The sequence below is a fragment of the Schistocerca cancellata genome, chromosome 2 (assembly GCF_023864275.1).
Source record: "Schistocerca cancellata isolate TAMUIC-IGC-003103 chromosome 2, iqSchCanc2.1, whole genome shotgun sequence".
Taxonomy (NCBI): domain Eukaryota; kingdom Metazoa; phylum Arthropoda; class Insecta; order Orthoptera; family Acrididae; genus Schistocerca; species Schistocerca cancellata.
The window spans coordinates 747,379,009-747,405,861 of record NC_064627.1 but is presented as its reverse complement, the minus strand read 5'-3'; the positions used below and the strand labels follow the sequence as shown (position 1 = coordinate 747,405,861).

Below are 26,853 nucleotides of genomic sequence, written 5' to 3'. Positions count from 1 at the left end.
AAGGGGATAGAGGGGGGGGGGGGGGCGGGACACTATTCGGTGGAGGGTGTGGGGACAGTATGTTACTGTAAGTTAAGGCCAGGATAATTACGGGAGGGGAGAATGTGTTGTAAGGATAACTCCCATCTGCATAGATCAGAAAAGCTGGTGATGGAGGGAAGGATCGAGATGGCTCGGGTAGTGAAGCAGTCATTGAAATCAAGTGTGTTGTGTTCAGCTGTATGTTGTGCCACAGGGTGGTCTACTTTGCTCTTGGCCACAGTTTGGCGGTGGCAGTTCATCCTGGTGGACAGTTGGTTAGCAGTCATACCAATATAAAGAGCTGTGAAATAATTGCAGCAGAGCTGATAAATGACATGGCTTCTTTCACAGGTAGTCTGGACCATGATGAAGTAGGAAAACCTGTGACAGGATTGGAGTAGGAACTGCTAGGAGGGTGGCTTGGGCACATTTTGCACCTGGGTCTTCCACAAGGATATGATCCTTGTGGCAAGGGTCTGGGATTGAGAATGGCGTAGGGATGGACTAGGATGTTGTGGAGGTTGGGTGGGTGATGGAACAGCACATTAGGAGGGATGGGAAATATATTGGGTAGGATGTCCCTCATTTCAGGACATCATGATAGGTAATCAAAGCCCTGGAAAGGATGTGGTTCAGTTGTTCCAGACCACACTCCCTCGCAGTTGGTTCTTGGAAATCTCACCAAGGCCTTTACAGACAGGCACTATGCCCAGACTTACTCTGCAAACAGATCTCATGTGCCATTTCCCCTTTCGTCCCAAATCCTTCCACCACCTCAAGAACCAGACACAGGAATGTCCCCAGTACCACCCTGGACTGAAACAATTGAACTACTTCGCGATGGCTTTATTACCTACCATGATGCCCTGAAATGAGGGGCACCCTACCCGAGATATTTCCATCCCTCCTAAAGTGCTGTTCCAATACCCACCCAACCTCCACAACATACTAGTCCATCCTTATCCACTCTCACTCTCAAGGATCATATCCTTGTGGAAGACCCAGGTGCAAATTCTGCCTAATTCATCCACCCAGCACTTCCTATTCTACATCTACGTGATTACTCTGCTATTCACGATAAAGTGCCTGGCAAAGGGTTCAATGAACCACCTTCAAATTGTCTCTCAACCGTTTCACTCTCGAATGGCACACGGGAAAATGAGCACTTAAATTTTTCTGTGTGAGCCCTGATTTTTCTTATTTTATTGTGATGATCGTTTCTCCCTATCTAGGTGGGTGGTGGGTGCCAACAGAATGTTTTCGTAATTGGAGGAGAAAACTGGTGATTGAGAAGATTCCATTGCATCAAAAGACACCTTTGTTATAATGACTGCCACTCCAATTCACATATTATGTCTGTGGCACTATCTCCCCTATTTTGTGATAATACAAAATGAGCTGCCCTTCTTTGAACTTTTTTGATGTCATCCGTCAGTCCCATCTGATGCGGATCTCACACACCACAGCAGTACTCCAGAGTAGGGCAGACAAGTGAAGTGGCGGACAAGTGTGGTGTCTCTTTAGTAGACCTGTTGCACCTTTTAAGCGTTCTGCCAGTGAAACACAGTCTTTGATTTGCACTACCCACAACACTATCTAGGTGATTGTTCAGATTTAGGTTATTCGTAATTGTAATCCCTAAGTATTTAGTTCAATTTACAGCCTTCATGTTTGTGTGGCTTATGACGTAATCAAAATTTAGCAGATTTCTTTTAGTACTCATGTGAATAACTTCGCACTTTTCTTTATTCAGAGTCAATTGCCACTTTTCACACCATACAGATATTGTATCTAAATAATTTTACAATTCATTTTGGTCATCTGATGACTTTACAAGATGGTAAATGACAGCATCATCTGCAAACAGTCTTAAGACAGCCACTCAGAATGTCTCCTATGTTGTTAATATACATCAGGAACAATAGAGGCCCTGTAACTTCCTTGGCGAACGCTAGATATTACTTCTGTTTTACTCGATGACTTTCTGACAGGAAATCATGAATCTAGTCACGCGGCTGAGGCGATATTCCGTAGGCACGCAGTTTGGTTAGAAGACGCTTGTGACGAACAGTGTCAAATGCCTTCTGGAAACTTAAAAATATCGAATCAATTTGACATCCCCTGTCGATAGCACTCACTACTTCATGAGTATAAAGAGCTAGTTGTGTTTCACAAGAAGATATTTTCTGTATCCGTGCTGACTGTGTGTCAACAAATCATTTTCTTCGAGATAATTCATAATGTTCGAACACAGTATATGTTCCAAAACCCTACTGCAAATTGATGTTACTGATATGGACCTATAATTCAACGGATTACTCCTATTTACCTTTTTGGGTATTGGTGCGACTTGAGCAATTTTCCAGTCTTTCGGTGCGGATCTTTCTGTGAGCGAGCAGTTGCATATAATTGCTAAATATGGAGCTATTGTATCAGCATACACTGAAAGGAACTTGAGTGGTATACAATCTGGACTGGAGGTCTTGCCTTTATTAAGTGATTTAAGCTGCTTTGCTACATCGAGGATATCTATTTCTGTTTCTCGTCTTGGCAGTTGTTGTTGATTGGAATTCAAGAGTATTTACTTCATATTCTTTGATGAAGGAGTTTTGGAAAACCACATTTAATAATTCTGCTTTTGTGACACTGTCATCAGTGACTTCACCGATATTATTGCGCAATGAAGGTATTGTTTGTGTCTTGCCAATGGTGTGGTTTACGAATGACCATAATCTCTTTGGGTTTTTGGCCAGATTATGTGACCGAGTTTCATTGTGGAAATTATTATAAGCATCTCACACTGAAGTATGTGCTATCTTCCGAACTGCTGCAAAACTCTGCCAATCCTGGGGATTTGCATTCTTTTAAATCTGGCATACTTTTTTTGTTTCTTCTACAACAGCGATCTGACCTGTTTTGTGTACCATGGGGGATCAGTACCATCACTTATTAATTTATGTGGTATATATATCTCAATTGCTGTTGATACTATCTCTCTGAAATCATTCCACATCTTTTCTACTTTTACATGATCAGAACGCAAGGAATGGAGACTGTCTCTTAAAAATGTGTTAAGACATTTTTATCAGCTTTTTTAAAAAGATGTACTTTGTGTTTCTTTTTGATGGTTGAGGGTGTTTCGGTATTCAGCCTAGCAGCAATTACCTTGTGGTCGCTAACCCCTGGAACCGTCATGGTACTCCCTATTTGTCCAGGTTTATTTGCTGTCAAGTCAAGTATGCTTTTACAACCATTTATGCTTCGAGTGGGGTCATGTACTAATTGTTCAAAATAATTTTCTGAGAAAGCATTCAGTATAATTTTGGATGACGATTTATGCCTGCCGCCGGCTTTAAATGTATAATTTTTCCAGCATAGTGAAGGTAGATTGAAGTCACCACCAACTACATTTGTATGATTGGGGTACCTATTTGAAACGAGATTCAAGTTTTCTTTGAACTGTTCAGCAACTATATCTTCTGAGTTGGGGGATCAGTAAAATGATCCAATTAATAGTTTAGTCTGATCATCAAGTATAACCTCTACCCATACTATTTTGCAGGAACTATCTACTTCAATTTTGCTGCAAGGTAAACAACTTCTGAGAGCAATAAATACTCCTCCACCAACTGTATTCAATCTATCCTTTCTGAACACTGTTACGTCATCTGAAAAAATTTTGGCTGAACTCATTTCAAGCTTTAGCCAGCTTTCTGTACCTATAACTATTTGAGCTTCAGTGCTTTCTATTATGGTTGGAGCTTTGCTTCTTTCCCAACACAGCTGTGACAATTTGCAACTACAATACCAATCATTTCTGCAGCTACCTTACTGTTTTACCTGCCCCCTTTTAGACAAACGCCCTTTCCATGATTTCCTGAGACCCTCTAACCTAAAAAAACTGCCGAGTCCCTTCCACACAGCCCCCGCTACCCGTGTAGCCACTTCCTGTGTGTAGTGGGCAGGTTTATCCTACCTCATCAGGGGGCGAGCCTCCTGTAAAGCAGCCACGTCATTTACCAGTTCTCCTGTAATCATTACACAGATTTTTATATTAGTATGACCACCAACCAACTGTCCATCATGATGAACAGCCACTGCCAAACTGTGGCCAAGAGCAAAGTAGATTACCTTGTGGCACAACATACAACTCAACACAACACACTTGATTTCAGTGGCTGCTTCACTACCCGAGCCATCTTGATCCTTCCCGCCACAACCAGCTTTTCTGAACTGCACAGATGGGAGTTTTCCTTACAACACATTCTCCGTTGCAGTATTATCCCAGCCTCAAACTACAGTAACATACTGCCCCCACACCCTCCACCCAACAGTTTCCACCCCTCTCTATTCCTATTCTCATCTCCCACCCTGTTTATTTGCAACCCTCTGCCAATGCATCCACCCATCTTTCCCCACTCCTCTCCTTTTTTGCCTCTTTCTTCCTCATCTCCCTTCCCCACAACCTTCTGACGCTGCACCTGCTGACGTTCTAGTCCGTGTACACTACACCAGAGAGCATCCATCTCTCTCCCCACCTGTACACCATCCCTTCCCCAGCCCCTCCAAATTGCTGCTTGGATCCCACATGATGCTGCACTCCAGCCTGACATTCTGGAGTTGGCAATCGTGTGTGTGTGTGTGTGTGTGTGTGTGTGAGAGAGAGAGAGAGAGAGAGAGAGAGAGAGAGAGAGAGTTGTGCTTCCTTGTGTGTGGGAATGGTGTATGTGTCTCTCTTATTGATGAAGCCTGTTGCTGAAAGCTATATATGTAAGCGCCTTTTAATTGTGCTTGTCTGCAACTTGATGTATCTTCTTTACAGTAAATAGCAATCTGTCTTTTCCTACATTGTTGATATTCCTACCTGGAGTTTCCATTATTTGATTTTTACACACCTATTACATTACACTTACATCCACCCTCTGCAAATCACTGTGAAGTGCTTGGTAGAGGGTACTTCCTTTTCTACAGGTTACTAGGGCTTCTGTCCATTCTATTCACATATCAGTGGTGTTTAAATGACTGTGACTGTTTCAGGGGAGTTGAATGCTCTATCACAACACTGTTAAATTTAGTGACTACGCTTCCCTGTATTTAAGGAGCCACTGTAGCCATTGACATGAAACTTTTACAGGACATTAAACTGTATGTTTTGAGTCTACTGAACTACAATAATTGCATTCAGCCACTGCTTTCAGAAATACAACTTTTCAATTACACGGTTAAAATTTTGTGTACTTTTCTTGTACATTATCCTAATTTTAATTATACATAACATCATGTTCTTCTTTTAGTGCAGTAGACTCAGGATATGTATGTTATTACCCCCTGAAAATTTGAATACCCTACTCGAAGTGGTTTCTGAGATTTAGGGAAAAATGCAACAGAAAATGTAAATTTTCAGGAACGGCTTCTAAAGTTTCAAAAGACTGTAACTCGCTTAAAATATGCTTCATTTTTATTTTTAGTCACTCAGTAGCATCCTGCACCATACTGTATGTCATCCTCTTGATCTTTTCCAAGTTATTTCCTCTTTTCTTCTTTCTGGACTCCTTAGTGGCCAACTGTGCTGCATACTCTGCTTTATCAATGCGAACCTTGTCCATCCATTCAAGTTCTCTGATGCAGTTTACTCCAGGATTAATTCCCATATGCTGTAGCACTTTCACCCTATCAAAGTTGTCATCATTAAAAGCAATAACAGCATTGCTGACTCCCCCCCCCCCCCTCCCCACTTTAGTGTCTTCATACCAACAAAAAAAAATTTTTGGTAAGTGAGTCCATATAAGATTACTGAATGACTCATTGGGATTATGAGTCTGACCATGCAGACACTTCTTCAGTAATTCAGGATTTGACAGGTCTCTGTAAAAAAGTTTTATGATATCCCTGACTGCTGCTGGGATTGGATGTTTATGGCTATATGAACTGTTTGAGTACCGTGCATTGTGGTAATTGCACCATGAATCAGGTCCAGGAGGGCAAAGGTGGTGTACAGTTGACACTCTGTGGAAGAAGGTAGCCCATACTGCCTGCTTCATTTTCAACAAATACTCCATATTATTTCTAACGGCCATCCAACAATACTGCTGTAGTTCATCAGTCATTTTATCTGTTAGTCTGCCTCTTATGGTTTTACAATCAGAAAGTTTCTTGTCTCTCAAACTTTGTTTCAACTTCCTCAACCTGGTGCCCATCCTTTTCTGGACATGACCAACACATTCCAGTTTAAAACACAGCAATCCACAGCCTTCTATATAAAAAAATTACCAATTTTATTAGATTTCTAAGTAATGCACATAAAAATTTTAACACTTCCAACTGGTGTAGATTATATTTTAAAAAAATAAAATACTTCCCATGTGAGTTTATAAGTGATTTATATATATCACTTTATTCAGAAAATTGAAAATTTTATAATGAGAGAAAAAATCCAAAAACGTGAAAAACCATTTCTTTCTGTTCAAATTCCCCTTAAATGCCTCTGTGAGCACTGTAAAAGAAAAAATTTCCTAACAATCCCTAAAGACGTGATACATATATTGTTGTTGTATATTTCTAGCATCATCATTTAATACCAGTTCTTAAAACTTTGTAAGTGGGCTATCTCAAGAAAGTTTGCATCTATCTTTAGTTTCTTCCACATGTCTGTGACACTCTCCCATGAGTCAAACAAACCTGAGACCCTTCATGCTGCCCTTCTCTGTATACATTCTGTATTTTCCATTAATCCTAGTTGGTATGGGTCACACATACTTCAGCAATAATCTAGGATGGGTTGCATAAGTAATTTGTAAGCAATCTCCTTTGTAGACTGATAGAGTTTCCCTAGCATTCTGCCAATGAACCAAGTCTGCCACCTGCTGTATGTACAACTGAGTCTAAGTGGGTTTTCCATTTCATATTCCTAGGTTACACCTAGGTATTTGTATGACGTGACCAATTCCAAACATGATTTGTTGCTACTGTACTCATAGGACACTAAGCTTTTTTTGTTGTTTAAATTGCACAATTACATATTTTTGGGCATTTAAAGTAAGCTGTCATGCTTTGCACCACTTTGAAATCTTATCAAGGTCTGACTGCATATTATGCAGCTGTTTCGGACAATACTTCATGATAGATAACTGCATCATACGCAAAAAGTCTGAGGTTATTAGTAATACTATGTGCAAAGTCATTAATATACAATATGAATGACAGAGGTCCAACACACATCCCTGGGGCATGCTCAAAATTACTTCTAATCTGTCAATGACCCTTCACCCAAAATAACATGCTGTGTCCTCCCCAGAAAATCCTCAACCCAGACATAAATTTTGATTGATTCCCAATACGACTGTATTTTTTCTAATAAGCATAGATGTGGCACTGAGTCAATGGCTTTTTGGAAATGAAGAAATACTGCGTGTACTTGATTACCTTGATCCATGTTTTCAGGATGTCATGAGAAAAGTGCAAGTTGAATTTCACATGATCGGTGTTTTCAGAATCCATGCTGGGTGGCATGGATGATCTCATTCTGTTCTAGATACCGCATTTTGTCTGAGCTGAAAATACATTCTGAGATTTTACAAGAAATTGATATCAAGGACATTAAATGATAGTTCCATGGATCACTTCTGCTACCCTTCTTGTACACAGGTGTGACCCATGCTTCCTTCCAAATACTGGACACATTTCTTTATTCAATGTGACTGACATTAATAACTATTTCACTTATCTTTTTGATGGTGTGTGAATTAAACTGGAGCAATAATCCTGGTTTTTCCTTAGTAAAAAACATTTGAAATTGAAATTAAGCATTTCTGATTTAGCTTTGCTACTATCCTCAGTTTTAGTTCCTGCTGTCCATAAGTGGTTGGGCCCTAACTTTGGTGCCATCAACTGCATTTACATACAATCAGAATTTCTTTGGGTTTTGTGAAAGATCTTTCAACAACATTCTCCTATAGTAATCACTGAAGGCTTCACACATTTAATTCAGTGTTCAGCATCTCCGTATCTCTAGCCCAATACTTTGTTTTACACCTATTATGTGCCAGTCTCTGTCTCTTCAGAAGTTTCTTCACAGTGATGTACCACAGAGTGTCCTTCTCATTATCACCTGTTCTATTAGGTACATATCTACCAAATGCATAGTGAACTACTCTTCTACACCTGAACCACAATTATTCTGCTGGCCGCAGTGGCCGAGCGGTTGTAGGCGCTTCAGTCCCGAACCGCGTTGATGCTATGGTCACAGGTTCGAATCCTGCCTCGGGCATGGATGTGTGTGATGTCCAAAGGTTAGTTAGGTTTAAGTAGTTCTAAGTCTAGGGGACTGATGACCTCAGATGTTAAGTCCCATAGTGCTTAAAGCCATTTGAACAATTATTCTACACTACTGGCCATTAAAATTGCTACACGAAGAAGAAATGCAGGTGATAAATGGGTATTCATTGGACAAATATATTATACTAGAACTGAGATGTGATTACATTTTCACACAATTTGGGTGCATAGCTCCTGAGAAAACAGTACCCAGAACAACCACCTCGGTCCGTAAGAATGGCATTGATACGCCTGGGCATTGAGTCAAATGGAGCTTGGATGGCGTGTACAGGTACAGCTGCCCATGCAGCTTCAACACGATACCACAGTTCATCAAGAGTAGTGACTGGCATATTGTGACGAGCCAGTTGCTCGGCCACCATTGACCTGATGTTTTCAATTGGTGAGAGATCTGGAGAATGTGCTGGCCAGGGCAGCAGTCGAACATTTTCTGTATCCAGAAAGGCCCATACAGGACCTGCAACATGCAGTCATGATTTATCCTGCTGAAATGTAGGGTTTCACAGGGATTGAATGAAGAGTAGAACCACAAGTCGTAACACACCTGAAATGTAACGTCCACTGTTCAAAGTGCCATCAATGAGAACAAGAGGTGACCGAGATGTGTAACCAATGGTACCCCATACCATTACACCGGGTGATACGCCAGTATGGCGATGACAAATACACGCTTCCAGTGTGCGTTCACCGTGATGTCGCCAAACATGGATGCGACCACCATGATGCTGTAAACAGAACCTGAATTCATCCAAAAAAATGACATTTTGCCTTTCATGCACCCAGGATTGTCGTTGAGTACACCATCACAGGCGCTCCTGTCTGTGATGCAGTGTCAAGGGTAACCGCAGCCATGGTCTCTGAGCTGATAGTCCATGCTGCTGCAAACGTCATCCAACTGTTCGTGCAGATGGTTGTTGTCTTGCAAACGTCCCCATCTGTTGACTCAGGGATCGAGACATGGCTGCACGATCCGTTACAGCCATGCAGATAAGATGCCTGTCATCTCAACTGCTAGTGATACGAGGCCGTTGGGATCCAGCACAGCATTCTGTATTACCCTCCTGAACCCACCGATTCCATATTCTGCTAACAGTCATTGAATCTTGACCAATGCGAGCAGCAATGTCATGATATGATAAACCACAATCGCGATAGAATACAATCCGACCATTATCAAAGTCAGAAACATGATGGTAGCATTTCTCCTCCTTACACGAGGCATCACAACAACGTTTCACCAGGCAATGCCAGTCAACTGCTGTATGTATATGAGAAATTGCTTGGAAACTTTCCTCATGTCAGCACGTTGTAGGTGTTGCCACTGGCGCCAACTTTGTGTGAATGCTCTGAAAAGCTTATCATTTGCATATCACAGCATCTTCTTCCTGTCGGTTAAATTTCACATCTGTAGCACGTCATCTTCGTGGTGTAGCAATTTTAATGGCCAGTAGTGTATGCAGTCCTGTTCAGAGACAATGTTATTGAGATACAACAGCATTGTCTCCTCCTCTTGTTTGCAAAAATATAAATGTTTCTAACTGTTTTAGATGCCCTTTGTATTTTAGCAAGCAATCACTGTAGCTACAACTGCCTTATGGTCACTGATATCAGTTTCCGTGTGGACAACCTCAAAGAAATCAGGTTTGTTTGATGTGTTTCCATCATGAGAGTGCTTCCTATCAATCTGGTCTAGCCTAGTTCTTGCAGAGTGCACTCAGTAATGCTTCACAGGATGTCTAGTAACATTTACCACTTAACAATTGTGATTTTTCCAATTGACAATACTATGCAAAGGTTAGATTGCTACTCACCATATAGTGGAAATGTTAAGCCACAGACAGGTGCAACACAAAGCCTGCTAAACATGTAAGCTTTGGGCCAGAAAATCTTCTGAATTAAACAAAACACACACATACCCTATATTCACCAGACAGGGGTAGTGGCCATGTGTGTGTGTGTGTGTGAGTTGCATATTTGTGTGTGTGTGTGTGTGTGTGTGGTGTGTGTGTGTGTGTGTGTGTGTGTGTGTTGCCTAATTCAGAATAAGGCTTTCTGGCTGAAAGCTTACTTGTTGAACAGTCTTTTTGTTGTGCCTGTCTGTGACTCAACATTTCCACTAAATGGTGAGTAGCAATCTATCATTTTCATAACACTGTCAGTATTCCATCCTGGATTTTCCATTGCTTAATTTTCTCTGTTGATTGTTGTGTAATTAAAGTTTCCTCCAATGATGAAAATATGATTTTGAAACTTCTGTATTAGTGAACTTAGTTTTTCTCTAGAGGTTTCAGCTACATATGGACGTGGAGGTGAGTCTGATGGCTGATAGAAAGATTCCATTATAAGATTATGCCCATCCTTGATACTGAGTCTTGCCTAGCGAATCTGCTATGCAGTTTCAATTTCTATCCCAGTGGATTTGTTTTTCCTGTCTACTGTATCAAATATAACACCTCAATTTACTGTTAGCCTATCTTTTCAATATACTATTAAATTTTCCCCAAATATTTCACTGCTATCAATTTTGGGTTTTAACCAGCCATCTCTACCATGTATAATGGGAGATCCACAGCTTTTTAATGAGAATTTCAAATTCTGACACTTTTTCCTGAATGGTTCAAAAGATAACCAATAGGATTTTAACTCTCTTGCTTGTGGGGGGCAATTATTTGGATCTCATTGTGATTCTTCTGTGGGCCCTTCATCTATTTTTATATAGATTGAAAAGAGACTTGCCCAGTCTATAAAATAAAATTTAAAAAAGGAAACATCTTGTGCTCACTCCACATACAGTCCGCTACCTTGGTAGTGGTCTCTGATGTTCAGTGTACACCTGACTCATTTAGGGGGATACTAAAGTTCTCAAGCATATAGCACAAGTCCAGGAGCGTAAAGACTAGTTGTCACCGAACTTTCAAAGTTCCTGGCTCAATTCAGATCAACTCAGAATCACAGGTCACACTCAGTTCTGGGCACAGTGCCGTAAGTTGTGAGCTTCATTGAAACTTCATGCGTAATGCTGGTCTTCTCAAGCTTCTCTCCCAGTCATTGAAATGACCCAGGTATGCCCACAGAGCCTACACAATGGGCATCATTTCAAATGTGTGTCACAATCTGCTGTTGGTTACCCAGTTCCCTCAATGGCTGCTGGAATACCCTCTTCAAACATGTTGAATTGGGCTCCCAGTGAATGCACCTAGTGTTTCTTCCGACTGCTTGCACCATGTTTGCCAACAGGTGAAGTGAGTCTCACTGGGTCAGTTCAGAGAAAGAAAGCACCTCAAACTTGTTTGTTAGAAAGATTAGTTTAAAATCTTGATAGTCTTGAGTTCTCCCTGGTCCCTGTCTACCCCCTCCAGGGAAACATACTCTACCACTGACATGCAGCTCTCAGTCAAGAGAATGGAAAGTGATGGATTCTTGTAGAGGACATAGGATCCACAGTAGAGAACAATACTTGAGTTATATTTGGTGTGTATGGTTTATGACTCTTGGGAGCTCTCGCAACATACACATTTGCAGCCACTTCCAATCATTTGACAATAGTCAGTGTGATTCCCAGGTGCTTACAAGTTTCAACTATGTCACCTCATGTTAGAGAACTGCATTCACAGTGGGGCTGCATTGTGGTAATGTTTTACAGACTGGTAAACAGCTTCAAAATAGGCCTGCTAGTTCTCTTTGAATTTCTGTATCTGTTGAGTTTAAAGTATACTAATTCCCTTTAAGAACTGGAGCAGTTAGTACGCAATACAAGAGTTCTAATACGGCAACAGAAAAACCTGAGATTTATGTTTAGGGTGGGCTACCAATTTTAGCTCCAGGTTCTGATCATCAGCAAGCCCCCCCTCATTCTGTAACAAATTTCTAAAGATTGTTGTCAACCTGTAAAGAGCATTGCCATCTGTGATATATGTGGTCATTGTACTTTATTTGCGTCTGGCAATGCTGTCGCATTAAGGATAACATACTGATTTCTGTCAACTGAGAAGTGTGGTGTCACCACCAGACACCACACTTGCTAGGTGGTAGCCTTTAAATCGGCCGCGGTCCGTTAGTATATGTCAGACCCGCGTGTCGCCACTATCAGTGATTGCAGACCGAGCACCGCCACCCGGCAGGTCTAGAGACACTTCCTAGCACTCGCCCCAGTTGTACAGCCGACTTTGCTAGCAATGGTTCACTGACAAATTACGCTCTCATTTGCCGGGACGATAGTTATTATAGCCTTCAGCTACGTCATTTGCTACGACCTAGCAAGGCGCCATTATCAGTTACTATTGATGCTATAAAACATGTACCGTCAAGAGCGATGTTCACCAATTATGAATTAAAGTTAAGTATTCCAGTAGTTACGTACGTTCTTTGCTACTATAAATACCTTGTCCGATTCCAGACCTCACGCCAGCCTGCGTGAGCTTAAACGCGTGCCTTTCGGCTTCCTCCTAGTGGATTGGCTGTCTTGCCAGTCCACTACAAGAAGTCTTCGGTTAAAGTGTATATTCTGCATACATGTTTTGTGTTTACCAAGCAATGCTCTGGAACTATGTCAAATGCTTTCTGAACGCCAAGAAACACAGTATTAATGTGAGCTCCACTTTCTATTATCTTCTGAATCTCATGAATGAACAGAATAAACTGGGTGCTGTGGAAACCATATTGTTCATTTGATGATAAAATCTTCTCAGGTTGACACCTGAGTCAATGCATCGTTCTCTGGCAATGTTCCAGCAAGTTTCTTACTTGCCATTTTCAGGCAAAGCTGAGAAGGTTTTCTCAATGAGATTTTCCGAGAAAGCCTGCATTCTCATACACGTTGTTTCCTATGTAGCAGATGTTCAGTACCCAGAAAAGTAAGGAAGGAAGATTAGGGTTTATGTGTCCCATCAATGACAAGATCATCAGAGATGGAGAAGTTTCGATTGGGGAAGGATACCAGCTGTGCCCTATCAAAGGAATCATCCCAGCATTTGCCTTAAGTGACAGAGATTGCAGAAAATCTAAATCTGTAAGTCTGCATTTTGTTTGAGCAGACCTATAATTTCAGTGTGTAGATGAAGGTTCTCAGTAACGTGGACAGGTATCCCAAGCAATGCAAATGGCCACCAGGGAACACCTGAGTGTGGGTTTTACTGTGTTACTGAATTATGATGAGGAATACTGACCATGGAGCACTTAACAGAATGAATTTTCAGTCATGAACTGACAGCACAACTTATGAAACTTCAGTGGCAATTGTTTTGTTTCTTTAGAAATCTGGTATTAGATTTGGATTGGTCAACATATTTAGGGGCTGGAGCAGGTACATGACATGTTAGACAGTGGGTGCCGATGTGTCTTCACTGGTATACAGGCAGAACTCTCACTATGCAGGTTGACTCCTACAGAGAAGACAACAGCAACCAGCCACTTTTTACAATGCTATTTATTTATTTATTTAAGTAGCGCTGTTACCAGTTTCGAACAGAAAGGTTCATCTTCATATGGCTAGTTCATGTTAAGATACATTTTACACTAGTTAGTTTTCACTATAAAAAAGGAAAAAAAATGTAATGTCCACTGTTGTAATCTATGTCCATCCATTCTGAATCATATACTTTGCTTCCGATGTATGCCATAATATTTACATAATATGTCTGCAGTTGTAATGTTTATTTACATACATCTACCACTTAGCAGTTACTTTGGTTCTAATGTATACCATAATATGTACATCATATCACTGCTGTATTACTTTATAACAAACTGGCTTCCTTATTTGTTTATCTTAATTTTAACCAGTCTCTTTTAATATAAATAGTAAGTAATGGAACATCAGTAATTTGTAAATTCCTACTGTCACATACATATGTATACATCTAAATATCTCTGTACATCACCATCCCAAGAAAATTTCATCATTTGGGAAAACAAGAGTGAAAGCTAATGTAAAATGTATCTTAACGTGAACTAGCCATCTGAAGATGAACTTTTCCATTCAAAACCAGTTATGGCGCTATTTAAATAAATAAATAGCATTGTAAAAGGTGTCTGGTTGCTATTGTCTTCTCTGTAAGAGCCAACCTATATTTTGTACACAGTCACGGGCTCAGAATGTCAGTTTTCGACAAAATAGCAGAACTTCACTATTTTGCAAGCCCAGTTCACTTCGTGACAGAATTTTTCTGCAATTGAGGCCAGAGACAAACTTCAGGGTTTTCATAAGTTTGTGTGCTGAAACACATTTTGGAATTAACAATTCGATCAATTACTCGTGACCTGCAAGGGACATCTTGAGTATAACAGAATCATATTTTAATGAATAAACTACTGAATTTCAAGGTATTCCTTGTGTCCCCAAGCTCATCTGATATAATCAGTTCCAGCTACATTAATTTTATTTATATTGTAATTAACAAGTCTGCAAATAATTCACAAACTAGTATTTTTTTAAAGGAACTGTTTTGTGGCAGTCAATAAGTCTCTAGACTACAATTGATGGCCCAAAATAATTCAGGTGAATCAAACTGTGCATTTATGTTCTCTCTCAAAATATGTTTATCAAAACAGTGGTAGCTATCAATTTGAACTACCGTTTTCCAAAACATGAGTTCAGTCTCCAGAAAAGTCATCACATATGAGCACAATACACATTCCATAATTCTACAAGAAATTGACACCAAATTTATAAGTCTACAGTTTTGGGTTTCATCTTGCAACCCTTCTTATAGATTGGAACAGCCTGTGGCAATTTCCTGTCACATGGCCTGCTATTTTGTTCCAGTTATTTTACTCTGAACTATAACAGGTGAGGGGGCAGTTCCTTTGGATATTCAATATAGAACCTCACAGGTGCCTCATCAGTTCCTGCGGTCTTTTTTCTATCAAGTGATTTTAACTGTTTTTAAATTCTGCACCTACTTTTTTCGTGTATCTGCCATTTTTGCATCTGTGGGACAGTCAAACATGGAAATTGCATTCTAATCTTCTTTGGTGAAAGACAGAGTTTAGTATCTTAGGAAATTCTTTGATCATCTTCCATTCCAGTGTCGTCATGATATAGGAGTATCTGGGAAAAAATATTTGTTCTATTAACTGATGTTACGAAGGACCAATTTTTTGGGTTCTTTGACGACTCAGCAGGTAAGATTTTGCTTCCAATATCACTGAATACTTCAAGCACAGCTGTACTTACGCTTCTGTGGACTTTGCCAGCAAGGGTTAGGCTTTGTTTGAACTTCTATACAGTTCTCTTTGCTTTCATATTTGCTTCCTAATATTGTTAGTGAACCATGGTAGGTCCTTCCCATCTGCCACTATCTTCCATGGGACCAACTTATCTAGTACATGGCCTACAACAAGCCTGAATTTCTGCCACAGATCTTCATTCTCTTCTCCAGAGCTAAACATTTGTTGCTGACTGCTCAAGTAATTTCTAATCATTTCACTTCTATACTTTTTAAGCAGCAATATCTTTCCACCTTCCTTATATTTTTGTTTGACTAATCAAGGATGCTACAATAACTGATTCCTGTCTCTATAGCCACTGAGTTGAAAAGTTTGGGCCTGTTCATTGCCAGAAGAGCCAGTACATTTTCCTTGGACATGGAATGTCTCGCCAGTTGCTCTAAATAATTTCCAGAAAATATGTTTAGTATAGTGTCACAAGATTTTTTTGTCCCTGAATCCCATTCTACATGTATAGAAAACAGATTGAAATCTTTTCCTAGCGCAACAGCATGATCGTGGAATTTACACACAGTATCTATTTTCCATGCTTTTTCTGAGGTGATACACACTATGTTACTGGATATGAGAGGCCAGTAGAAACATCAGATTATTATTTCACATCCAAGTTCACTCCTTATCTCCACCCAGATTACCTGGCACGTTAATTGTGTATATCTCAGTATATATTATATATTATGAAGTTTTTTTACAGTGATAAGTACACTGCCATCACTAGTGTCAAACCCATACCCTCTGCGCATATTCCATTGTTAGTTTCACTGCTACTTATTTTTGGTTTCAACCAACTTTTGGTTCCAAGAGTATGACAAAAGCTGAAACATGTAACATGAAATAATATGAATGTATCAAGAGCTGACACATATAATATGATAGAAAAGTCTGATATGAAACAAACAGAATTCATTATGATTCCAAACTCATATCAGGAATTTATTTTCTTTACATTTGGATGCATTATTAACTGCCCTTTCCCATGTCCTTCTGAGGGTCAAATCCTGCAACATGTATGAACTGAAGTCTCTATGCTCTCATAACATATGTAAACTAAATTAATGCAGTAATACAAAACGTAAGCACAAAATGGATTTGAATTTAATGCTACTGTCCTTCAGCTAAGTTTCCAACTGTCAACTAGCTCAATGAGCTATCAAGACATTATGCTAATCAACGCAACACTCCTGTATTTGATGCTACTATTGTCTTCTTGGCTGCACGTCCCCACTGCAAGTGCCTTTTTTGGGTCTGCAGTGCTAAGAATCTATTGGTGAAGATTTACAGAGTGAAAACTTTATGTGAAGTGTCACAAATAATTCCTTCAAATCACTAATACAATTACAAACATTCTATGCTATTATAAGCAGTTCTGATGATATGACTGGCTCCTGACTAACATGCCTGTAAGTTCAGATGTCAGCTCCAGATAATGCTACTGTCTGGTGTACATTCTACTATCATAACTGTCACAATTACAAATGGGACAAAACAAAATATAACAGCCCGGTCTAGCAGTACCTAGAGAAACAAAAAAATTTAAAGACCAAAAACTTCAATACTTCCATAAGTGCAAAGTAATAAATTTGCTTGATAAGTTCATTCTTTCTTCTTCTTCTTATGGTGTAATAACCTTGCATGTGTCTTAGCCTCTTCAACACATTTCCTCCATTCTACCCTCTCAGCACAGTTCTCAGCCATCTTCTGACTCAGAGATTTTATATCTTCTTCCACATCAACTATTCACTACTTTATGGCCTTCCTCTCTGCCTTCTTTCAGCGGGTTTCCATTCAAAAACATTTTTAGCTGTTCGTCCAGTACCCATCCTAAGGACATTTCCAAGCCAGGCTATTCTCCTACTTTTTACTGTTCTCACAATGTCAACTTTTTGTGTGAGGCAATCCAGCTCAGTGTTTGTTCTAGATCTCTATAGACCGTTGTTATCCTGAACTGCCCCATAGATCTTGAGCAGAAGCTTGCTTTCATTTATCCTGAGCTGCTGCTCATCAGTACTTGTTAGTGCCCATGTTTCACAACTGTAGGTTACAACTGGCTTGATCATGACCTTATAAATTTGAAATTACAGCTGGCTATTTAATTACCTAGAGGCCAATAATTTCTTAAATATGTGGAAGCATCTACTTAGGATGTGCTGTTTTATTTCAGTTGACATGGAATTTGTCCTTTTAATATTAGGTCATAAACAGTCAAAGTTCTGCACATGTTGAAAATTGAAACCAGCTGCAGATATAACTCTTCAGGCTTCCCCGGTAATCTAATGACATCTTGGATTGTCAGGTGTTCTGCCGGATACCAGTGTCGTATTTGCACGATATTTTGGTAACGTCGCTCGTAACCTTCATCAGGTGCAACCTGAGGCTGCTCCTCAAGTGGATCTGATCCAGTATTTATGTCTGTGGCCTTCCTCCTCCACTGGTGGTTGCAGGCATTCCCTCTGCAGTCCGTGCCTGCTCGCTGTGATCTTCTGGGATGTTGTCATTCTGTTTTCAATATACTTTCATTCTGAGTGTTCCCTCTGTGGTCTGCAGCCACCAGACGCGCTCCTGGGAGTTCCATCTTTGGTCTGCTGTGTTTGGAATTCTGTCTGAGGTGCCAGGCATTCCCCCTGTGGTTCACTCCTGCTCACTGCAATCTGCTGAAGCGTTGGCATTCTGTTTTTGGTCCGCTGCATTCCATTTGTGGTTCTTGTGTATTTTAGGCAGATCGTATAGACCAGGTGGCACTGGTGATTGGGCCTGTAGTTGTCTGCTGATCGTATCAGACATCTCTGTTTTCTCCCGGAGAGCCCTGGTCTTCTCGTCCACTATGTTAGTGGGATCACACTCCATTGCTAATACTTTATCCGCTGATAGTTTATCAAAGTTATTATTTTCCTTCCTCCTGAAATTCATGTACTTAGTCTTAATTTCATTAATAGCAAAACCTCTAGGAGGTGTGGCCTCTGTCCAGTCACTTATTGTAGTCTCTAGTGAAACTCTTCTTCTGCTAATATTTGCTATATCATTAGCACACGGACATATCTGGGTAGACTTTCTGCCTTTGTAACCAGACATTTGAAGATTTTTAAGACTCAGATTAGAAAGCACTGTAGAGACGGTGTCCCTTGTCCAACTCTTTTACTAATGCTAAACCAGTTTCCCCTTCTATAAGTTCTCCTTAACAAGTTCTTTACAAACAAAAAGTCATGAAAATTCTACCTTCACTATTAGTGGCTACTCCATCCTTGTTCTAAAGTCTGTCAATATACTGTTTTTACAGTATACTGAATGTGACTCTATGACTAAGTGAATAACTGCCCAACTACAAATCCAGTTGACTCGAGTTCGATGCTCTGTTGAACCTATGTCTTTTTGACACTTACTTTTTCCTTCAATTCTGGCAATGATTTATTAATCTGAAAATTGTCAAGTTCAATCATGTTCTCGAGTCAACATTAAACTGTAGCTCTCCCTATAATTAGGCTTACCTTTCGCTCAGTATTAGCTTGGACAGTGCTGGTTTTTAGTGCTCTCCGGGCTTACAAAAATGTCTGCTGTTTGAAAATTTTACCACTGGGAAGAAGTTTTTTTTATCTTATTAATTTTTTTAAACTTTAGTCCTATATGTTTGAGTTCACATTTTTAAACATTCTCTTATGCTTTGCCTCTCTGAGCCGCCCTTGGAGCAAGCATTGATGGCAATGGGAAGGAGTGCCTAACTGTTCTACCAGTTTTCACTTAGTCATTTGGTAATACAGCAGGGGCACTGTATTTATGTTGTTTTTATGTGCGAAGTAACTTGTCTACATGTTTTTGATAATTTTATCTCTATTCCTTTTTTGTCTTATCGTTTAGCAATGGGTAAAAAGAAAGTGTGTGTTTAATGTAAACATGCAACACAAATATGAATTTTTGAAATTGTACACTATGAACTGGGGAATTTTCTGTTGCACATAAAGAAAAGGGTGATGCTAAAGACTATGTGAACAGCTAAATATACGAGCGCTATTGATACTACTGCTTCACCAGATATAAGAGATTTTCTTAATGCCAAAAATGGGAATAACAGTGATCTGGAGGGTGCTGCTAAAGAGGCTACTCTTTCATACCACAGTGCTAGACATGAACTAAGTTGTTAGAACTAAAACTGAGGCAGTTATCGTTATATCTAGTGGAGGGTACAACTGAATAAATGAAGTTAATGTTTCAGGACCCAAAAAAGATAGTAAGCCTACTTACAATTGGCTGGATAAGTCAGTTCAAAAGTCAGAGGAAGGCAAAGGTATACCAACAGGACTGTGCACTGTAAAGAACTTTAGTGTTCAAACCTACCTTCAGTGTGAGGACAGCTTTACTTACTTAAATATATATTATTAGCTCTTCTAATAATATCAGTTCATTAGTCAGAATCCATTATGAGCTGAATATTTTGTTTATCCATCACCAATAGAATTAAAATCTAGTCAAAACACACACAGTTTTCAAGAATTTACTTAAAAATTTCAGAGTGATTTCTCAACTGGCAGTCAGTCATATAACATTCATTAGTTCAGATTTAGTAACAAGGGAAACATAAGTGAATCTTAAGTTTCTGGTATCACCTTCATGAATCTAAAAGAAAAGGTACAAGCACAAATAGTTTGAAGAAAATAGATATTAATTCTGTAAGGGAAGATAAGGAGTGTCAACTTATTAACTGCTGAAACTATTATTACATCAGCTGGTAAATAGGCTCATGTATTCTGCTACTAATAAGAAATACTTCGAAACACCAAGTTCACATAAACATACATACAGGAGAGGGGAGGGTGACAGGGAGGGGTGGAACAGAATAAGAATCTATAGTCCAAAATAATACTGAATGCTATTAAGTCTGATATCCTTTTACAATGAATGTGTCAAAAGGATACAACAACCATATTATTATTTGCTGGCTGAAAGAGGCAGGAAAGCATTTCTGAACCCATCTGGTCTTTAACAACTCTTAAACATTTCTGTGTTGCCACATGCCACAAGCACAGTGTCCCATCCAGTGAACAGCTTACCATTAGATCATTTGAAACAGACCAATCACAATCTGCAAATTAATTGTTCTTATATTAATTTTCATGTCACAATTATATACAGTAGTGGAAAAAGTATAGCTCAATATTTTATGTAACTGACACACCTGTAACAGCTTTCTTATGGCCTCTCAAAATAACTTCAACACATGGAGGAGTTGCTGTCACATTGCATATGGAAACAGTTCCATCAAAAGATGCACAACATAAATGAGAACGATCATTATTTGCAAATTTCAATACTGTGACAGCAGCTGTGTGCTGAAAATGCAAGACAATACTATTGCAAGAAACACATCATAGGATAAAGATTTATTCCTCCAAATATCACATTAACGATTACCTGATCAAATATATGATGGACTCCAACAAAAGCATAGTTCTCAGCGATTGTTGTGCCACCCACAATAGCTCGTGATGCCTCTGCCTGTTTTGTAGGTACCACTATTCCTTGCTCACTCATAATGCTTTCCTGTTGTAGTCTTGAGCTCTCAGGAGATTCACTGATCTACCCTGGCATAAATTACATCAACTGAAACAATTCTCCATTTTTATGGATAGTGCAATAATTTACATAAGGCTTGACATTCTTTGGAACAACTTCTTTCTTACCCGACTGCTACTCCTCGCACTCCTGCTACGGAGACTGCTCTGATCAAATGATAGGCCATACCTCTGTTGCAGGAGTTGGCTTCTTATTTTGATATACTGCTTTCGCAACACTGTATCCTGTAAGCAAATAACAACCACACATAATTTAACCCACATGTACAATACTTCTTATAGTCAGTACTTTGTACTGCTCTACACCTAAATAAACAAAAGGGGGGAAAGACAACATTGCCTACTGATTTGTGCATGGTGCATAGTCACATGTGACAGTACAGAGAGTTTACTAGAGTTTCAATCAGTGTTCATTTGAGAGTCTCTCTAGTTGTGTGCGTACTTAAACGAGAAAAAGTTGAGGTGTCACAAAAGCTAGCAAAGTTTCTGTACTATTACATGTGTCTGTACACCACACACAATCTAAACTATTTTATCAATTAGCTACATGTGAGTCATTGCCATTACTCATTTTTATTTATTTATTTATTGATTGGTTGATTTGGGGGAGGTGACTAAACATCAAAGTCATTGGTCCCATCAGATTAGGGAATGATGGGGGAGGAAATCGGCAATGCCCTTTCAAAGGAACCATCCTGGCATTTGCCTAAAGTGATGTAGGGAAATCACAGAAAATCCAGATCACAATGGCCGGACATGGGTTTGAACCACTGTCCTCGTGAATGCCCACCCACAGTACTAACCACTACACCACCTCACTCGGTTTTTAATTATTATTTCTGTCATTATTGTGAGGTGTATACAAATAATTTATTGAATAGATAAACTATAAAAATTAGGTGTCTCAATTCAAAACTATTCTTCATGACAAGTAGACTTATTTTGGTAATATGCCATTTTTAAAAAAAGAAAATTTTCAGCTAGATGAAGTTAATAGCAATGAAAGAAGGCAAAATTGACACAGGCTTATGAATGATGATGATAGCAACAAGCAGAAAATAGTAAAAACAATGTACATTTTATATTAAGCAATTCTTGTCGAAATAAGTTCATTTTAAAAGTCAAAATGACTGTATATTTGACAAGGGTACTCTATTAGCTCCTAGACCTTTATCTCAATATAATAGCATGATCTGTCTTACCGATTTATTTATCTAACAGGCTCTGTGGGACCATGTGAAACTAGCTACTTGGTCACAAAATAAAGTCAGCACATAGTTTACAGAATGTTGGTTACAAAACTCATAAACAAAGGAATTAATGAAACACAGCAAAATTACAAGAGAGTATTTGAATAAATAACACATTATAGAGAAAAGTTCTCAATGTCTGTGAGGAATTACTGTACAGAACAGTAATAGTGTGCCACAAGGAAACCTTTCAACTTGGATTTGAATATTTGGAATTTGACACTCAATTTTTTTAGTTATGTTGAAAGCCAACTGTAAACAAAACCTACCAAATAGTGCACACCTCGATGTTCAATGCTCAAGGAACAAAAGAAGACTAGAGTTTAATGTTCCATTGAGAATGAAGTCATTAGAGACAGAGTACAAGCTCGCACTGTTTCAAGGCTGAGAAGGAAATTGGCCGTGTCCTTTAAAAAGGATCACTCCCAGCATTTGCCTGAAGCATCCTAAATCTGGATGGCCAGAGGGGGATTTGAACTGTCATCATCCTGAATGCAAGTTCAGTGTGCTAACCACTGCACCATATTACTCAGTTAATGCCTAAGGAAGTGTTATCCAAGTTTATATTGTTTATCTTTCTAGTGTTCACTGAATGAATGTTGCAGTTTCTTTTGAATCACTCAATATGGACAACCAAAAATCCCATTAAACACACAGATAGAAAAAAAAAAAAAAAATCGCAACATCAAAAAATAATTGCTGTAGAGTGATGAGATAAGGGGATTACATTTGTCTAGGTAATATATTTAAGTGATTAATATTGGAGGATTACAAGTTAATGCTGTTACATTAATAAATCGTGTAACTCATAGAAAGTTGAGTGCAAGCATTCAAATACGCATGCAGTGTGTTGTACAGGTGCCAGATGTCAGTTTGTGGGATGGACTTCTATCTTGTTACACTTGGTCCATCAATACAGGGACGGTTGGTTAATGCTGGTTGTAGATGATGCTGGAGTTGTCATCCAATGATGTCCCATACATGCTTCACTGGAGAGAGGTCTGGTGATCAAGCAGGCCAAGGCAACACGTTGACACACTACAGAGCATCTTAGGTTACAACAGTGGTATGTGAGCAAGCCTTATCCAGCTAGAAAACACCCTGTGAAATGCTTTTATGAATGGCAGCACTACAGGTCGAATCACCAGACTGATGTACAAATTCGCAGTCAGAGTGTGTGGGACAACCAAGAGAGTGCTCCTGCTGTCATACGAAATTGCACCCCAGATCATAACTCCAGGCATTGATCTAGTGTGTGTAACACACAGAAAGGTTGGTTGCAGGCTCTCAACCGGCCTCCTCCTAACCAATATATGGTCATCACTGGCACTGAGGCACATAATACAACAGACCTCCACCCTGCTCTCCAGTGAACTCTCGCCTGTCACTACTGAACTCGCAAATGACAGTTTTGGGGTCAATGGAATGCATGCTACAGGGTGCTGGGCTCAGAGCTGTCCTTGAAGTTCCTGATTTGTAGCAATTTGTTGGGTCACTGTGGTGCGAACTGCTGCTCAAATTACTGATGTGACAGAGTCATACACTGAGCACAATGGACTTCCCTGTCGGTAATGTCATGTGGTCATCCAGAGACCTGTCTTCTTGTGACTTTACATTCTGGTGACCACTGTTGCCAGCCGTCAAGTACAGTGGCTGCATCCTACTAAGTTTTTCTGCAGTATCACAGAGGGAACATCCAGTTTCTCGTAGCCCTGTTACACGACCTTGTTCAAACATGGTGTGGTGCTGATACTGGCATCTTTGTCACCTTAATGGCATTCTTGACTAACATCAACTCACCACATCCAATCTCGAAGATAACTAACTCACAACTGTTACAGTGTATATTCAAAGGAAACCTGATTTTCATCCTCACAGTGGCACTACTAACGCCACTCCTATGCGAATGGCATGAAATTTGTATAGAAATCGTATTCCAGATGTGGAACATGCCTACTAACTTTCATTTGTGCTGCCCCACTCCTCCTTGGTGCTGCATTGTGTGTGTGTGTGTTAAGAGATGGGCAAAACTGTTCTTTTCAGAGATTGGATCAGAACTGTTCACTCCCTGAAATGAATTAGCTCTTTTTCATGACTCACCACTCATTTACAATAGAAAATAAATGGAAGGCACATTGCCCTTTAAACTTGGTTTATTCCAGTACTATACCTGTATTTTGATCTTATTTGTTCCTATTTTGAAGTAACACAGATAATGAGTAAGAATTTTGTATTGTTTATTGAAATTTCCACGATATGACAAAGTTTTTAATTATTGATTTATTTTGCACTATCGTGGTTTTTTGGGTGATCGGAAAATGTTGTAACTTGAGATTTACATTAACAATATATTTGGCTATAATGTATTAAAATTTCATTAACCTCATACAAATACATCGCAAGCCATATATTTTTAAAGTGAACGTTTCCTTTCGAAGACGCCTAAAATCGCAAAATCCGTACCAGAATAAGAAAAAAAAAATATAAATTTGACTGTAAAATGAAAGTGCTGCATATAGCCTTACGCAGAATAAAACAAGGAAAATATTGGTGTATCACATTTTGCGATACGTTTATCGGTTCGCTCGTAATTAAAGCGTAAATTCGAGTGTCCATAATAAAAATCCTATAGTAAGAGGAGTCATCAGGAACCTAATCTAATCAGTTTAAACAAATAAAAATAAAATAAAAACAATTGATGTATACATAACATAATAATGTAATATACATAGCGGTATTACTACGAAGAACAATATCCAGTGGGGACGAACTCCGATGCAGAGGCGCTGAGTCGAGCAGGTCGAGCCGCGAGCTGTATTACTGCGTGAGCTGAGACCGCAGAGACCAGAGTGACACCTGAGTCGCTTTGCTCGACGCTCTGGCTAGAGTCGACACGGTGGGGTGAGCGTTGAGCGGGCGAGTTCCGAGGGTGGGGGGGAGCGGTGAACTCACCCGCTCCGAGACAAATCGTCCGTTCCCTTGCAAGCAGGTTTTTGCAAGTAGTTCCTATGTTATCTGCAAGGTGGCTCTCTGCCCTGTTGCTCGCATCAACTGCCCAGAGGGCAGGACGTGCGACTGAAATGATCGCCGCCAGAGTGCGATGCGAAGTTAAGCTGCGCCAGACACTGCACAGTGCACACGGCAGACGACGCACAGAGACGGCACGGCATATGTGAAACACAAAATCCAATGGGGCACTGCACAATGCAGGCAGCCAAGGAAGAAGCAGGGCAGAGGCCGGCGCTGGCTGTGTTGTGTGGCGTGCACTGTGCTCTGACCAGCAGAGGCGCTGCTGATATGCTCCGTCTCTCTCTCTCTCTCTCTCTCTCTCTCTCTCTCTCTCTCTCTCTCTCTGCCGTGGGAAACGTTTGGAGCTACCGTTCTTTTTTTCTGAATCACTCCACTGACCCTTTAATCAGACCAGGACAATAAAATTTTGCTTTTACAAGAGTTCCATGTCAGAAACTGTATGCATTGCATTCTGTTGTAGTTAAGTGTTCTTTCAGAGCCATGCACTATTGTTACGGACTGCCTTGTTAGCTATATTATTTATATTATATTCCATGCCTTTCACAATAACACCTGTGTTATCTGTTAAGAGAATAGAAGAAAAGCAATGGACACAGAATGGAACTCTGTGACACCCCTCACTTTGTATGACTCCAGTCAGATTCAGACCTTTCCTCTATTTGTCGATGCTGGAGGATAATCTGCTTCGTACTCTTCAAATATGAAGTAACCATTGTTGAGCATTTTCCATAATGCCATAATATGCCAACATATGCAGAAGTATTGCATGATCCACTCTCAAATGCTTTTGTTAAATCGAAGAAAATACTTACTGTTCTCAACCTATTGTTTACTTCTGATAGTGCAATAACTTTGAGCAATGATCATAAATTTTGTAAAAAAGCAAACACAAGTACTTCACATAGGTATACCATGTCATCTGCACAGACGATAAACAAAATAGTGTTCTGAATGGTTTGACTGTGGGTTTTTGGCTGTTTGTCTATATGATAATGATTTACCATTTAATTTGAAATGAGAAACAAGTTCTTTTTGCAGACAATAGAACTGTTCATTCAGGAATATCATGGTTCAAATCCCCAACCAGTAATATAGATCTAGGATTTTCATGCTTGCCCTAGACTGCATAAAACAAATGCCAGGACAATTACTTTGAATAGGACATTGCCAATTTCCTCCTTATCCTTTCCTAATCTGAGTATGTGTTGTGTCTCTAAAGTGCCTGTTGTCAGTGAGGCATGTCATCCTAATCTTCTTCCTTCTTCTCTTCACTTCAAGCATAACTATTAATACCTATTATTGGGGACAAGCCATAGTTACTTCTCTATGATTAAGAGTGAAACTGATTCCTGAGAATGAATTACAAATCTGTTCAGGTATTATCTTAAGTGTGTCAGACGTGGTTGACATTGTGTTTTTGGTCAATAAGC

At 39.6% G+C, this 26,853-nt stretch overlaps 1 protein-coding gene across 1 annotated transcript in view; it reads right to left on the bottom strand.

Moving 5' to 3' along the window:
• Positions 1-26,853, bottom strand: part of LOC126162563 (WD repeat-containing protein 13-like) — a 78,189-nt gene that overhangs the window by 43,123 nt on the left and 8,213 nt on the right. Inside the window, exons 3-6 of the mRNA XM_049919152.1 lie at positions 21,252-21,368; positions 20,983-21,147; positions 20,747-20,900; positions 20,487-20,653 (exon numbers count right to left, since the gene is read on the bottom strand). Coding sequence (XP_049775109.1) covers positions 20,487-20,653; positions 20,747-20,900; positions 20,983-21,147; positions 21,252-21,368 — 603 coding nt within the window. The remainder of the gene's footprint in view (positions 1-20,486; positions 20,654-20,746; positions 20,901-20,982; positions 21,148-21,251; positions 21,369-26,853) is intronic.